The following is a 15443-nucleotide window of genomic DNA, read 5'->3' on the forward strand; positions in this document are numbered from 1 at the left end:
ACTGTTATGTAAAAGAAAAGGGGTAGGATTAAATAAGCTCTGCTTCTTCCTACTCCTTTTCCAACATGTTGAATAGAGAAACTGGAGATTGTGATGTATCATGTTGTATGATTGCATGTTCCAAATAAACTCAAACTCAAACTCTAATGCAGCTGGGATAGGCTCCAGCAACCCCCGCGACCCTGAGAGGGACAAGCGGTAGAAAATGGATGGATTAAATGAATAAAATGTTTGTAAACATCTTCATTATCTCTGTTGAACTAGCTTGGAAATGGAAGTATAGTTTTAGAGATCTGTTAATTGTGTAATATGTATCTTTTGTATTATCTCACTTTTTTCTTCTAACTAAATATTCCTGTTTTTTTAATCCAATCCAATCCACTTTATTTATATAACACATTTAAACAACAAACATGTTTCCAAAGTGCTGCACAACAATATTAAAAACAATATTCAAATATTATCCTTCGCTCCACCAATGACTGAATAAAAACAAACAATAAATCAATATAAAAATAAATATGATTAAAAACGATTTTAAAGGGTAAAACCAATTAAAACAGTAAATAGAAATCAAAATGTATAAAAAACCCAGAGGAGCACACAACTCACGTAGTGTTAAAAGCCAAAGAATAAAAGTGGGTCTTAAGACGAGACTTAAAACAATCCACTGTGGGAGCAGTTTGAACATGGAGGGGCCTCAGAGATTCTCATAGCCCATGTCACTTGTTTTATATTGTTTTACACATCTTTAGTCTTTGATTTTAAAATACAATCTTTTTCTATCCCCTCCAACACTATTAGAGCTACTTAGGCAACATGAACTTAGAGCTCAAACAGGCTGGCAAATGTCTTTTTGTGCTCATTTCATATTTAATGACTGCATTAAACACTAAAATAGTTGGCTTTTGAGTTATTCAAAATCAGCTCCCATTTAAAATACACCTGAAAGATTTTAACTTGATTGTTATGGATTACAATTGAAATATTGTTGTCATTTTCCCAGCAGCTTTATCTGATGGCACAAACTCGTAGAACAAGAAGTAAGTGTTCTTTATTGAGAGTCAGCCTGACTCCCAAGCAGCAGGGGGCGACACAGCTGACGCTGACGTCATTCACCCGCCAGAAAAGAAAAAAAGACCGGAAGAGGACGAAGAGCGGCAGCAGTTTTTCGCGGTAAAATGAAATGGCGACCAAAGATGAGAGAATGTTCTTCTGCTGCAGCGGCGTCTAGTTTAATCCACTGATATTCTCTTCAATTACTTCACTTTCCCAAGCCTTTTTGTACAATTGGCTGTGCGAGTCCAGCTACTGCTGCACTTTGTCAACGTCAACATGTCGCCGGTGACTGCAGAAGACCTCAAAACAGAACTTGAAATGTTCTGCATAACTTGTGAAGATGATTCCAACTTGGACAAAAGTAAGTCCTCTCATCTTGTGTCGTGTTGAGTGGCCGTCAACCACTGAGATGATGTCATTGCACCTCATTGCCTTCAAAAAGTAGTTAGAGTCTGCAAATGTGTCCGTGCTGTCGAGTAACCGTGTAATACTCTTTCATGTCAGTAGGTGGCTAATTGCTTTGTAGACGTCTGGAACATGCTTTGTGGTGATCACAATATGCGGCAGGTAAAAAGGTATCTAATGCTTAAACCAAAAATAAACAAAAGGTGAGTGCCCCTAAGAAAAGGCATTAAAGCTTAGGGATGGCTACGCAGAATAAAACTAAAAGTGCATTGAATGCAAAATAAACAAAAACAGAATGCTGGACGACAGCAAAGACTTACAGCGTGTGGAGCAGAGACGGCGTCCACAAAGTGCATCCGAACGTGGCGTGACAATCATCAATGTCCCCACAAAGAAGGATAAAAACAACGTATATAGTCTTGATTGCTAAAACAAAGCAGGTGTGGAGAATATCGCTCAAAGGAAGACATGAAACTGCTACAGGAAAATACAAAAAAAAGAAAAGAAAATGCCACCAAAATAGGAGCGCAAGACAAGAAGTAAAACACTACACACGGGAAAACAGCAAATAAGTCAGGGAGTGATGTGACATGTTGTGACAGTACATCTACTTTGAGACAAGACCTATATTGATACAGTACATCTACTTATAGACAAGACCTATATTGATACAGTACATCTACTTTGAGACAAGACCTATATTGATACAGTACACCTACTTTGAGACAAGACCTATATTGATACAGTACACCTACTTTGAGACAAGACCTATATTGATACAGTACACCTACTTTGAGACAAGACCTATATTGATACAGTACATCTACTTTGAGACAAGACCTATATTGATACAGTACATCTACTTTGAGACAAGACCTATATTGATACAGTGCATCTACTTTGAGACAAGACCTATATTGATACAGTACATCTACTTTGAGACAAGACCTATATTGATACAGTACACCTACTTTGAGACAAGACCTATATTGATACAGTACACCTACTTTGAGACAAGACCTATAGTGATACAGTACACCTACTTTGAGACAAGACCTATATTGATACAGTACATCTACTTTGAGACAAGACCTATATTGATACAGTACATCTACTTTGAGACAAGACCTATAGTGATACAGTACACCTACTTTGAGACAAGACCTATATTGATACAGTACACCTACTTTGAGACAAGACCTATATTGATACAGTACATCTACTTTGAGACAAGACCTATATTGATACAGTACACCTACTTTGAGACAAGACCTATATTGACACAGTACATCTACTTTGAGACAAGACCTATATTGATACAGTACACCTACTTTGAGACAAGACCTATATTGATACAGTACACCTACTTTGAGACAAGACCTATATTGATACAGTACACCTACTTTGAGACAAGACCTATAGTGATACAGTACACCTACTTTGAGACAAGACCTATATTGATACAGTACATCTACTTTGAGACAAGACCTATATTGATACAGTACATCTACTTTGAGACAAGACCTATAGTGATACAGTACACCTACTTTGAGACAAGACCTATATTGATACAGTACACCTACTTTGAGACAAGACCTATATTGATACAGTACATCTACTTTGAGACAAGACCTATATTGATACAGTACACCTACTTTGAGACAAGACCTATATTGACACAGTACATCTACTTTGAGACAAGACCTATATTGATACAGTACACCTACTTTGAGACAAGACCTATATTGATACAGTACACCTACTTTGAGACAAGACCTATATTGATACAGTACACCTACTTTGAGACAAGACCTATATTGATACAGTACACCTACTTTGAGACAAGACCTATATTGATACAGTGCATCTACTTTGAGACAAGACCTATATTTATACAGTACACCTACTTTGAGACAAGACCTATATTGATACAGTACACCTACTTTGACCTAAAGTCATGCAGTTATGGTTTAAAGTCATATCCAACAATTGCGACCACAACTTTTCATCGTCAATATCCGCTGAGTTTAATTTTTTATTGATTTCTGCTGGTGGTGTGCCTCAGGATTTTGTCAATAAAAAAATGTGCCTTGGTATAAAAAAGGTGGAAAAACACTGGCTTAATGTGTCTCCTCAGTGGTGGCGCAGTGTGTGTGCAACAGTAAGTATTGTGTGGTGTTTACCTTGCAATGTGTTGTTTATGGTGTCTCCTCAGTGGTGGCGCAGTGTGTGTGCAACAGGATGCCAGCAGACCAGTGGGTGTTGGAGTGGGTTGCCTACAGCACCACCAAGAATGGGCTGGTGCTCTCCGTGGACTCCCTGGATCAATTTGAACACGATGTAATGGCAACCCTGAGCTGCTGTCATCCAGCATGGTCAATGGTCAATCATCTTCTTGTCTGGGCAGGTGTTAAACAAGAGGACTGCATCCAAGCAGAGCTTCAAGAGGGAAGAGCCAAACAGACCCCGAGACATCCACACAATACATGACATGTAAGAACCATCAAACACTGCTTTTTCAATGTTGCATCTCACACTCTGTTGTCCTGTCAGAATAAAAGCAGAAGAAGAGGAGGATGATCTACTTGACTGCTACTCTACTCCTGCAAAGGTATGTTGTCATCACAATGACCCTGGGACTATTAGCTGTCCTAATCACAACTGTTTTGTTTCCCTTCCTGTGTGTGTGTGTGTGTGTGTGTGTTTGTGTTTGTGCGTGTGCAGGGCTCCCAAAAACGTGCACTAACCACTCCAGAAAATCCTCACTCAAAGAGGAGCTCAGCTTTGTTGAGCAGTCCAGGCGTCCTCTTGTCTCCTTCTTGCTTCTCTCCAAGGTACCACAAACATGTTTCATTATCAAAGCGCATTTTGCATAAAGGTCCAGTTTGCAACAAAGTTACACAAGCAGCGCCAATTTAAGCCACTTTAAATTCCCGAAAGTGCTTGAAAATGGTCAACACATTGGATATTCTACATATTTGCAATACTAAAGTATTACTGTTGACAGTCAACAAAGCACATTAATAGTGATGAAGTTGGTGGTATGAAACAGCACTTTCTTTAATCTCATCTTTTTTTACCGTATTTTCCGCACCATAAGGCGCCCTGGGTTATAAGCCGCGCCTTCAATGAACGGCATATTTCAAAACTTTGTCCACCTATAAGCCGCCCCGTGTTATAAGCCGCATCTAACTGCGCTAAAGGAATGTCAAAAAAACAGTCAGATAGGTCAGTCAAACTTTAATAATATATTAAAAACCAGCGTTCTAACAACTCTGTTCACTCCCAAAATGTACGCAAATGTGCAATCACAAACATAGTAAAATTCAAAATAGTGCAGAGCAATAGCAACATAATGTTGCTCGAACGTTAATGTCACAACACACAAAATAAACATAACGCTCACTTTCTGAAGTTATTCTTCATTCATAAATCCCTCGAATTCTTCTCCTTCGGTGTCCGAATTAAAAAGTTGGGCGAATACGGGATCCAAAATGGCCGGCTCCGTCTCGTTCTGTGAAGGGTTAGGGTTACACACCCTCCCTGACAGGAGAGGAACCTGAGGATGATGGGGGATCCGACGTCGATCTCTCGGAGTGAAGTCACTGAGGTAGTTGGACAACTCCACAGTGGCAAAGCTCCGGGGGTTAACGGGTTGACGAGATCTGTCCAGAAATGCTGAAGGCTCTGGGTGTTGAGGGGCTGTCTTGGTTGATACGCCTTTTCAACATTGCGTGGAAGTCTGGCACAGTGCCGAGGGAGTGGCAGACTGGGGTTGTGGTTCCCCTATTCAAAAAGGGGGACCAGAGGGTGTGTGCTAATTACAGGGGTATCACACTACTCAGCCTCCCTGGGAAAGTCTACGCCAAGGTACTGGAAAGGAGGGTCCGGCCGATAGTCGAACCTCAGATTCAAGAGGAGCAATGTGGATTACGCCCTGCTCGTGGAACAACTGACCAGCTCTTTACTCTTTCGAGAATCCTGGAGAGGGCCTGGGAGTATGCCTATCCGGTCTACATGTGCTTTGTGGATTTGGAGAATGCGTATGACCAGGAGATCCTGTGGGAGGTGCTGAGGAAGTACGGGGTGAGGGGCACCCTGCTGAGGGCCATCCAATCTCTGTACAACCAAAGCAAGAGTTGTGTCCAGGTGCTTGGATGTAGGTCGGATCCGTTTCAATTGGGGGTGGTCTCCCCGCCAGGACTGCTCTCTGTCACCTATCCTGTTTGTGATTTTCATGGACAGGATTTCTAGGCAGAGTAGTGACCATAGCGGAGAGAGTGTACGTCTCGGGGGGCTAAAGGTTTGCAGATGATGTGGTCCTGATGGCACCTTGGGTTCGTGACCTTCAGCTCTCACTGGATCCGTTCACAGCCGAGTGTTCAACGGCTGGAATGAGGATCAGCATCTCCAAATCTGAGGCCATGGTTTTCAGCAGGAAACCGATGATTTGTACAGTCCAGGTAGAGAACGGAGTTTAAGTATCTCGGGGTCTTGTTCACGAGTGAAGGAAAGATGGAGAAGGAAATCAGCCGGAGAATCGGAGCAGCTGGGGCAGTATTGCAGTCTCTCTGCTGCACTGTTGTGACCAAACGAGAGCTGAGCCAGAAGGCAAAGCTCTCGGTCTACCAAGCTATCTATCTACTCTCACCTATGGGCATGAAGTGTGGGTCATGACCAAAAGAATAAGATTGCAGATACAAGAGTGTCCTCAGAAGGGTGGCTGGCATCTCCCTTAGAGATAGGGTGAGAAGTTCAGTCACCCGAGAGAGACTCAGAGTAGAGCCGCTGCTCCTCCGCTTGGAAAGGAGCCAGCTTAGGTGGTTGGGGCATCTCGTGCGGATGCCTCACCAGCGTCTCCCGAGGGAGGTCCTCCTTGCACGTCCCACTGGGAGGAGACCAAGGACCAGATAGGGGGAATTACATCTCCTCTCTGGCCTGGGAACGTTTCGAGATCCCCCAGGCGGAAGTTGCTAATGTTGCTATGGAGAGGGAAGTCTGGGCGTCTCTGCTGGAGCTGTTGTCCCCGCGACCCCATTCCAGATAAGCGGTTGAAGATGGATGGATGGATGGATGGAACATTTGTTTGGGAAAATAATGTCTGGTAGCACTCAGCTGCCCTGTCCTGAACTAAACCATTTCCAGACGGCCACTTGAAACAGCGACTAAACTACGAAGATAAAAATGACAACACGTCTCATCTGCTTGTGTTGTTGTGAACGACATCATCAAGGTTACATCCATCTACAAACAAGGCAGCAACTTGAGAGGCGCTCTCTCTTTTTGAGTCACCTCTTTACTCCTCAAGTTGAGAACAGAACAGCACAGCACACATTCCCCCTTCACAATAATAGTGCCACATCCAATCTGATGGCGCTAACAAAATAGTGTGTTCCACTTGGTATTATATTAAAGGAATTGTTTCTTTTCAAAACTCTAATAAGTGTAGGAGTTATGTTGCTAACCTTTTAGAGTAGACAATAGGCTACTTGAACTACTTGATGAACTACTTGATGAACTACTTGATGAACTACTTGATAAGCTACTTGATGAACTACTTGATGAGCTACTTGATGAACTACTTGATGAACTACTTGATAAACTACTTGATGAGCTACTTGATGAGCTACTTGATGAACTACTTGATGAACTACTTGAGCTACTTGATGAGCTACTTGATGAGCTACTTGATGAACTACTTGATGAACTACTTGAACTACTTGATGAACTACTTGATGAACTACTTGATGAGCTCCTTGACAAGCCTAAGTGTAATTACTGTAGCTATGGTGACAAGCCTAAGTGTAATTACTGTAGCTATGGTGACAAGCCTAAGTGTAATTACTGTAGCTATGGTGACAACCCAAAGTGTGACAAACAATTTCTTGCCCCTGCAGCAGCACTCCCTCCCAGAAGTACAGCCAGCGTGGAGGCAAGGGAGAGGTGGTGGTGTCCTTCGGGGCGGTGCAGGGCACTCGCTGGGCAGGCAGGAAGTCTGCTGGTGCTAACATTCAGCTGCATGTGCTGGAAGGACCAGAAGACTCCCTGCACTGCAGCTACAAGTACATGTTCCAGAGACTGCGTGATGTACGCAACGGTGAGAGGAGAGGCTAACACACACACACACACACACACACACACACAGCGTCCATATATTTATGTTCTTCTTCTGCAGTGTTGACGGAGAAGATAGAGGAGCTGGGAGAAGAACTGCGATCTCACTTCAGCATTGAAGAGTTCTCTCCTGTGTCACTGCCAGCACAGGTGCAGCAGAACCTCACACTTCCTGTGGTTTCACTTTCAATCTAATATAGAACCTCACACTACCTGTGGTTTCACTTTCAATCCAATATAGAACCTCACACTACCTGTGGTTTCACTTTCAATCTAATATAGTACCTCACTCGACCTGTGGTTTCACTTTCAATCTAATATAGAACCTCACACTACCTGTGGTTTCACTTTCAATCTAATATAGAACCTCACACTACCTGTGGTTTCACTTTCAATCTAATATAGAACCTCACACTACCTGTGGTTTCACTTTCAATCTAATATAGAACCTCACTCGACCTGTGGTTTCACTTTCAATCTAATATAGAACCTCACACTATCTGTGGTTTCACTTTCAATCCAATATAGAACCTCACACTACCTGTGGTTTCACTTTCAATCTAATATAGTACCTCACTCGACCTGTGGTTTCACTTTCAATCCAATATAGAACCTCACACTACCTGTGGTTTCACTTTCAATCTAATATGTAGTATTTAACAATGGCAAATGCATTGTGTATTTATCATCCCCATGACTTTCCAAAACTTTGAATTCAAAGAAGATATTTTTTGGAATTTGAGACTTTACTGACATATGTTGCCTGAGTTTCGTCAGTGTAGATCACCATATATGGTTGAGGTTTATCCGTAGAGCTTTGCGCGAGGCCGCCATTTTTTTCCAGTTGTACTCAATAAGTCCCTTATTTTTCTCCATTCTCTTGTTGCGGGGCAGACTGGCTCGTACATGCACATGCATCCTCCACTGTGGCCATTTCTAATACAAAGTAGCATATAGGTCTGTCAGGAGACTCCATATAGAAGTGCTAAAAGCCACAACATGGCTGACGGGGTGCAGATGAAGTGGACGGGGGCTTGCCCTGGAGGAGGTCTGAGCCACATAAATAAAACCACCCAGTCTTCACAGCCAGAAAGTGACTTGAAGATCTATTTTGAGCAAAGAAGCACCATGACATGTTATGTAGACCACAAGGAAGTCTTTAACATTTAGAAAACAAATCTTAATAAGACTCCTTTCACACTTAATTGGGAAGACATTTGCACCAACAAATACTGTAACACTTGAACATTCTCATGCTTGTAAAGGCTGCTGTTTGATATTTCTCTAGCACAGTAATATGCTGAGCTGGTGAATGACATTTCAAATGTAAATATTTGTGTTTTTGGCAGGACTCTGTGTGTGTTGTGGGCCAGGTGTGCTGTGACAGTAATGGGAGACTGAATGCTCAGTCGGTTGTGTTGGAAGCGGGACCAGAGCAAGGTGCTCAGCAAGTACGCCTGGACTTGTCAGAGCTCCAAGAGTACTCCCTGTTTCCTGGCCAAGTGAGTCGCTATGGCGTCTTTTAAATGCTCCAGCGGTGGTTTCTCCTTTGCCTGTGCGCTGAGTGTGTGCGCAGCAGGTTCTATGGACCACCCAGAGGAACTGAGTATGCCAAGGAAGCTGGTCTGGAAACTCTGCCAGCATCCGACCGAGAGCTCTCACAACCTTGCTTGTGGAAGAGATGGAGACTAATACTATGAAATATGCCAGCACTAACCTCTCTCCTCCAGGTGGTGGCGATGGAGGGATTGAACACAACAGGAGAAAAACTGGTCGTTTCTAAAATCTATGAGGTCAGCACTCCGTTTAGAATAAACCTCATTGTTCCACATCAGACCTGATCATGGCGGGTTTTCATTTCTCCAGGGAATCCCACCTCCCTTCTTCACGTCAGACGTCAAAGAAGAGACGGACGAAGGTAAAGAAGGAATTCTGCAATTTGAACTAGACATTGTCTGTTTTACTTTCTGTACCAGCAGAGGCGCTCAATGTGCTGGTGGCCTGTGGACCTTACAGTCCTTCTGACAGCCTGACCTTTGACCCTCTGCTGGACCTCATCCATGTCATTGCCAGGGATCGTCCTGACGTCTGCATCCTGGTTAGTTCTCTCACAGTCGTCCAGCTACAAGTCTTTGACATAATGCGCTCTTTCCTTTTCTGTAGCTGGGTCCTTTTGTTGACTCCAAACACCAGCAAGTTGAGGTCAGTTCCAAACTCAAATCCCAAGCTTCTCTGCAAGTAACCATCTTCTCTTGAACCCCAAACAGAAGTCCCAGGTGACAGAGACCTATGACGCCATCTTCTCAAGATGCATCGAGAGCATCGTGGAAGGCACAAAAGCGTATGTTTTACATTCCAAACTAAACCAAATATACCCTTTTCAAAAATAGATACAAACATGTAAGCACAATAACACACATGACGCACTCCATCCACCATGAAACATTTCGGGAAGATCGGAGCATGTGGGAGAAAGTTATGACGTTATAGCTTTCCACCACAAGGAGGCGACATTGGTGTGGATATCAACGTGTAATCATGAGCAGACCCCGACTTAAAAGCACAGTATCAGTTTGGAAGGGACACATGCAGTAATGATGGTTGGTGTTTGCCGCCAGGCTCCGCCCACTAAGAAAGAATATCAACAAGTGCTGACCGATCCAACACTTCAGGCTGTGATTGTATTTGTACCAACTCTGATCTCAGTTTGTGGAGCCCAGTTATAAATGTTGAAAGTTTAGTGGCGAACCATCAGATCCAAGATTGGCATCACGCCCACAGCCTGAATATAGCGTGGGAAAAATTATTTCACAATTTATCAGCGCCCATCTGTCATTTTAACCACAACTCATTGGCTCAAAGTTCCCAGGAGGAGTTTGTTGCCGTGAGATAGTCTGGTGTGCCGTGGGAAATGATGCAACTTCACCTAATTGGTCCAAAAAATATTTTTTGCAAATCAATAATTCTAATCTGCAAATAATGTGCCGTTGTTTAGAGTATGTGCTGTATAGAGCTTGGCAGGGTAACCAGCAGGTGGCAGCAGGTAGTTCATTGCTTTGTAGAAGTCAGAACGTGTCAAGGATGGTTTGTCGTGATCCCACTATGCAGAGCACAGCGGGAGACAGCATGCAGGCAAAAAGGTACGTCATGCTTAAAACAAAAATGAACAAAAGGCAAGTCCCGCTAGGAAAAGGCACTGAAGCATAGGGATGGCTATGCAAAACGCAAGTAAAACTGAACTGGCTACAAAGTAAACAAATACAGAATGCTGGACGACAGCAAAGACTTACAGTTGTAAGTCAACAATGTCCCCACAAAGAAGGATAGCGTCCACACAACGGAAATAGTCTTGATTGCCAAAACAAAGCAGGTCAGGCAATAGCACTCCAAGGAAGACGTGAAGCTGCTATAGGAAAACACCAACAGAACAGGAAGGGCCACCAAAATAACAGCGCAAGACAGGAACTAAAGCACTACACACAGGAAAACAACAAACTAAAAAAAAAAAGACAACCTGGTGGAGTTTAATTTTTTAACGTTTCTGCTGGTGGTGTGCCTCCGTATTTTTTCAATGACAAAAATGTGCCTTGGCTCCAAAAAGGTTGAAAAACACTGTGTTGTGGTTCGAGTGTCCGCCCCGAGATGGGTAGGTTGTGAGTTCAAACCCCGATCGAGTCATACCAAAGACTATAAAAATGGGAGCCATTACCTCCCTGCTTGGCACTCAGCATCAACGCTTGGAATTGGGGGTTAAATCACCAAAATGATTCCCGGGCGCAGCCACCGCTGCTGCTCACTGCTCCCCTCACCTCCCAGGGGGTGATCAAGGGTGATGGGTCAAATGCAGAGAATAATTTTGCCACACCTAGTGTGTGTGTGACTATTATTGCTACTCTAACTTTAACTTTAAAGGATGATCCCTGTTTTTGCCTCAAAAATGGCTGACTTCCTGTTTGTTTTCAAATATGGCTTTTTGAGACTTTTAGGTGCGTCTCCAGCCATTTTAGACTCAGACAAACTTTATTGATCCACAAGGGAAATTGTTCCACACTGTAGCTCACTTACAAAGGATGGAAAGGATAATGCAGGTATAAAGTAGACTAAAAATGTACCATAGTAGCAATATAAAATATAACATGTATGTAATATTGACATATGATATTTACAGTATATGATTTTATATAATACATACAATATATACCAATGAGCATGTACAATATGTAACAGCTACAGCATAAAATAGAGAGTAGATCCAGCAGAAAGTAGATATAATAAAGAACGAGAGGTAGCTAACGTGTCAGGTGTCAGGTAAAAGACAGATGTCATCATGTTGTGACAATAAGTGAATCTGGCGGCTGGGGCTCATTTTTTCACATTTTCAAGGGGGCGCTAGAATTTCCATTTTGAAATGTTGTGTTCGCTACCCAACATATGTCATTGTTTGCCAAATGAGACACGCTTGCAAAGAATGGTAAGTTAGTGACAAATAAAGTACCGTATTTTCCGCACCATAAGGCGCCCTGGGTTATAAGCCGCGCCTTCAATGAACGGCATATTTCAAAACTTTGTCCACCTATAAGCCGCCCCGTGTTGTAAGCCGCATCTAACTGCGCTAAAGGAATGTCAAAAAAACAGTCAAATAGGTCAGTCAAACTTTAATAATATATTAAAACCAGCGTAATGTGGGCGCGCATGGAGTCGTATATCAACATGGACGGAGCTGCGTGAAAAAAGCCACCCGGCCTCTTCGCGTAAATTTACCTTAACCACTCGCTCATCTTTTCTTCATCCATCCATCCCTTCGAGTTAGCTTTTATGATGACGCCGGCTGGAAAGGTCTCTTTTGGCAAGGTCTTCCTTTTGAATATCACCATGGGCGGAAGTTTCTGGCCATTAGCATGGCAAGCTAGAACCACAGTGAAGGATGACTTCTCATTCCCTGTGGTGCGAATATTCACCGTACGTGCTCCCGTTGTATCCACAGTGCGGTTCACAGGAATATCAAAAGTCAGTGGAACCTCGTCCATGTTGATAATGTTCTCTGGCCGGATCTTTTTTTCAGCTATCTTGTTTTTACAATATGCACGGAAAGTAGCCAGCTTTTCTTGAAAGTCTTTAGGCAGTTGCTGTGAAATAGTAATCCGTGTGCGGATGGAGAGATTGCGTCTTTTCATGAACCGGATCCCTGTCGCTTAGTAGGAGCCATTTTGTGGTCTTTACAGATGTAAACACACAAAGGAAATGAAACGTACGGTAATATCCGCGCGCTTTTTCTTCTTCTACGCGGGCGGGTGGTTGCTTACAGTAGAAGAAGAAGCGCTTCCTGTTCTATGGGGGCGGGTGCTTACCTTGGCGGTTGCTTGCGTAGAAGAAGAAGCACTTCCTCTTCTACGGGGAAAAAAGATGGCGGCTGTTTACCGTAGTTGCGAGACCGAAACTTTATGAAAATGAATCTTAATATTAATCCATATATAAAGCGCACCGGGTTAAAAGCCGCACTGTCAGCTTTTGAGTAAATTTGTGGTTTTTAGGTGCGGCTAATAGTGCGGAAAATACGGTAATGCAATGACAGCCTTTGCTACTTGATTTGTTCTCACAGCCAGCAAGTGGCAACATTTCCTATTTCAAACTTCAAATAATTACGATTGTTTTTGTAAATAGGACTGATATAGGATCTTTTCAGAGGGTATTTTTGTGCTAGAAGTCAAACTAAGGGAGTGATTGTAAAGGAGTTGTTGATGCTCTTGCAGGGTTGGCTGTGGCCTGGTCTTTGTTCCTTCCCAGAGAGACGTCCACCATCACTACATCTACCCACAGCCTCCCTTCACCCTCGCCAGCCTCAGCAAGAACCCAGTAAGACACACTTCTGTGGAAGAACTCTCAGCTTATGACCTTAACATGCTTGAACCCACACAGCGCGTGACCTTGGTGCCAGACCCCTGCACCTTACTCATTGACAACGTGACCTTTGGTGTGACCTCCACTGACATCCTGTTCCACATGGGGTCTGAGGAGATCAGCTGGTGAGGACTCTGCACTTGTTTAGGTTACAAGTTGGCTGATGATAATGATCCATGGCCACTTTAAAGCTGCTATACTGTATGTCACCGCTTTGTTTTTATTCCATTTTCTTCCACAAAACATGACTGCAACTAAATGGACGCTGGTCTAAGAGAACAGCTTTAACAATGAAATGTGTCACTATTAGCAGTAGAGATATTTGCCTCTTTTCAGCTGAGCAGCTGATGACCACACTGAGCAGGAACTTAGAAGAAGCTAGAGGCAAAGCAAGTTCATTTCAAGAGCACTATTCCTACACAAGAGCACTATTCCTACACTAAATTAAATAATGATAAATGGGTTGTACTTGTATAGCGCTTTTCTACCTTCAAGGTACTCAAAGCGCTTTGACACTACTTCCACATTTACCCATTCACACACACATTCACACACTGATGGAGGGAGCTGCCATGCAAGGCGCTAACCAGCACCCATCAGGAGCAAGGGTGAAGTGTCTTGCTCAGGACACAACGGACATGACGAGGTTGGTACTAGGTGGGGATTGAACCAGGGACCCTCGGGCCGTGCACGGCCATTCTTCCACTGCGCCACGCCGTCCCACTAGAGCACTATTCCTACAGAAGAGCGCTATTCCTACACTAGAGCACTATTCCTACACAAGAGCACCATTCCTACACAAGAGCACTATTCCTACACTAGAGCACTATTCCTACACAAGAGCACTATTCCTACACTAGAGCACTATTCCTACACAAGAGCACTATTCCTACACTAGAGCACTATTCCTACACAAGAGCACCATTCCTACACAAGAGCACTATTCCTACACTAGAGCACCATTCCTACACTAGAGCACCATTCCTACACAAGGCAGTTGAAAGTGCTTTACAGAAAATGACAAGAAGGCAACAATTAAATAATTATATTTCAAGTTTAAAAACATTAATTATAATCATAATCATCAAATAATGTAGATAAAATACTTTCAGTTTTACAAATGCACAATTAAATAGTGTGTGAATCTTGTGTTGGCCCTGTGATGAGGTGGTGACTTGTCCAGGGTGTTCCCCGCCTCCCTTGTTCAGGGTGCACTCCGCCTCCCTTGTCCAGGGTGTACACCGCCTTCCTTGTCCAGGATGTACCCCGCCTTCCTTGTCCAGGATGTACCCCGCCTCCCTTGTCCAGGGTGTACCCCGCCTCCCTTGTCCAGGATGTACCCCGCCTTCCTTGTCCAGGGTGTACGCCGCCTCCCTTGTCCAGGATGTACCCCGCCTTCCTTGTCCAGGGTGTACCCCGCCTTCCTTGTCCAGGGTGTACCCCGCCTTCCTTGTCCAGGGTGTACCCCGCCTCCCTTGTCCAGGATGTACCCCGCCTTCCTTGTCCAGGGTGTACCCCGCCTCCCTTGTCCAGGATGTACCCCGCCTCCCTTGTCCAGGGTGCACTCCGCCTTCCTTGTCCAGGGTGTACCCCGCCTCCCTTGTCCAGAGTGCACTCCGCCTTCCTTGTCCAGGGTGTACCCCGCCTTCCGCCCGAATGCAGCTGGGATAGGCTTCAGCACCCCTTGCGACTCCAAACGGGACAAGCGGTAGAAAATGGATGGATGAAAATAAAAGTGTTTTCTACTTTGAGGCCTTTCACATCTTTTGGAAGACTATTCCAGATTAAAGGAGCAGAAAAGTGAAACGCAGCCTCAGCGTGTTTGGTCCTGACTCTGGACACCAGCAGGAGACCAAGAGGGTTCACACGTCTCTAACAAGAAAAGACTTGTAGACAATGTTTGGTCCTGACTCTGCACACCAGCAGGAGACCAAGAGGGTTCACACGTCTCTAACAAGAAAAGACTT

General features: G+C 43.8%; 1 protein-coding gene across 5 annotated transcripts in view; it reads left to right on the forward strand.

Annotated features, from left to right (window-relative positions):
• Positions 1–1079: 1079 nt before the first annotated feature.
• The window catches only part of pola2 (polymerase (DNA directed), alpha 2), a 29111-nt gene continuing 14747 nt past the window's right edge, over positions 1080–15443 (forward strand). The window contains exons 1-15 of one of the 5 annotated variants that reach the window (XM_061927843.1): positions 1080–1176; positions 1278–1420; positions 3680–3804; positions 3872–3957; positions 4018–4075; positions 4189–4298; positions 7362–7561; positions 7640–7728; positions 8928–9080; positions 9309–9371; positions 9445–9496; positions 9555–9676; positions 9742–9780; positions 9846–9919; positions 13329–13601. In XM_061927843.1, the coding sequence (XP_061783827.1) occupies positions 1336–1420; positions 3680–3804; positions 3872–3957; positions 4018–4075; positions 4189–4298; positions 7362–7561; positions 7640–7728; positions 8928–9080; positions 9309–9371; positions 9445–9496; positions 9555–9676; positions 9742–9780; positions 9846–9919; positions 13329–13601 (1529 nt within the window). In that variant the 5' untranslated portion in view covers positions 1080–1176; positions 1278–1335. The other 4 variants (XM_061927845.1, XM_061927847.1, XM_061927848.1 and 1 more) reach the window with 4 other exon arrangements.

The sequence above is a fragment of the Nerophis lumbriciformis genome, linkage group LG35 (genome assembly GCF_033978685.3).
Source record: "Nerophis lumbriciformis linkage group LG35, RoL_Nlum_v2.1, whole genome shotgun sequence".
NCBI lineage: Eukaryota > Metazoa > Chordata > Actinopteri > Syngnathiformes > Syngnathidae > Nerophis > Nerophis lumbriciformis.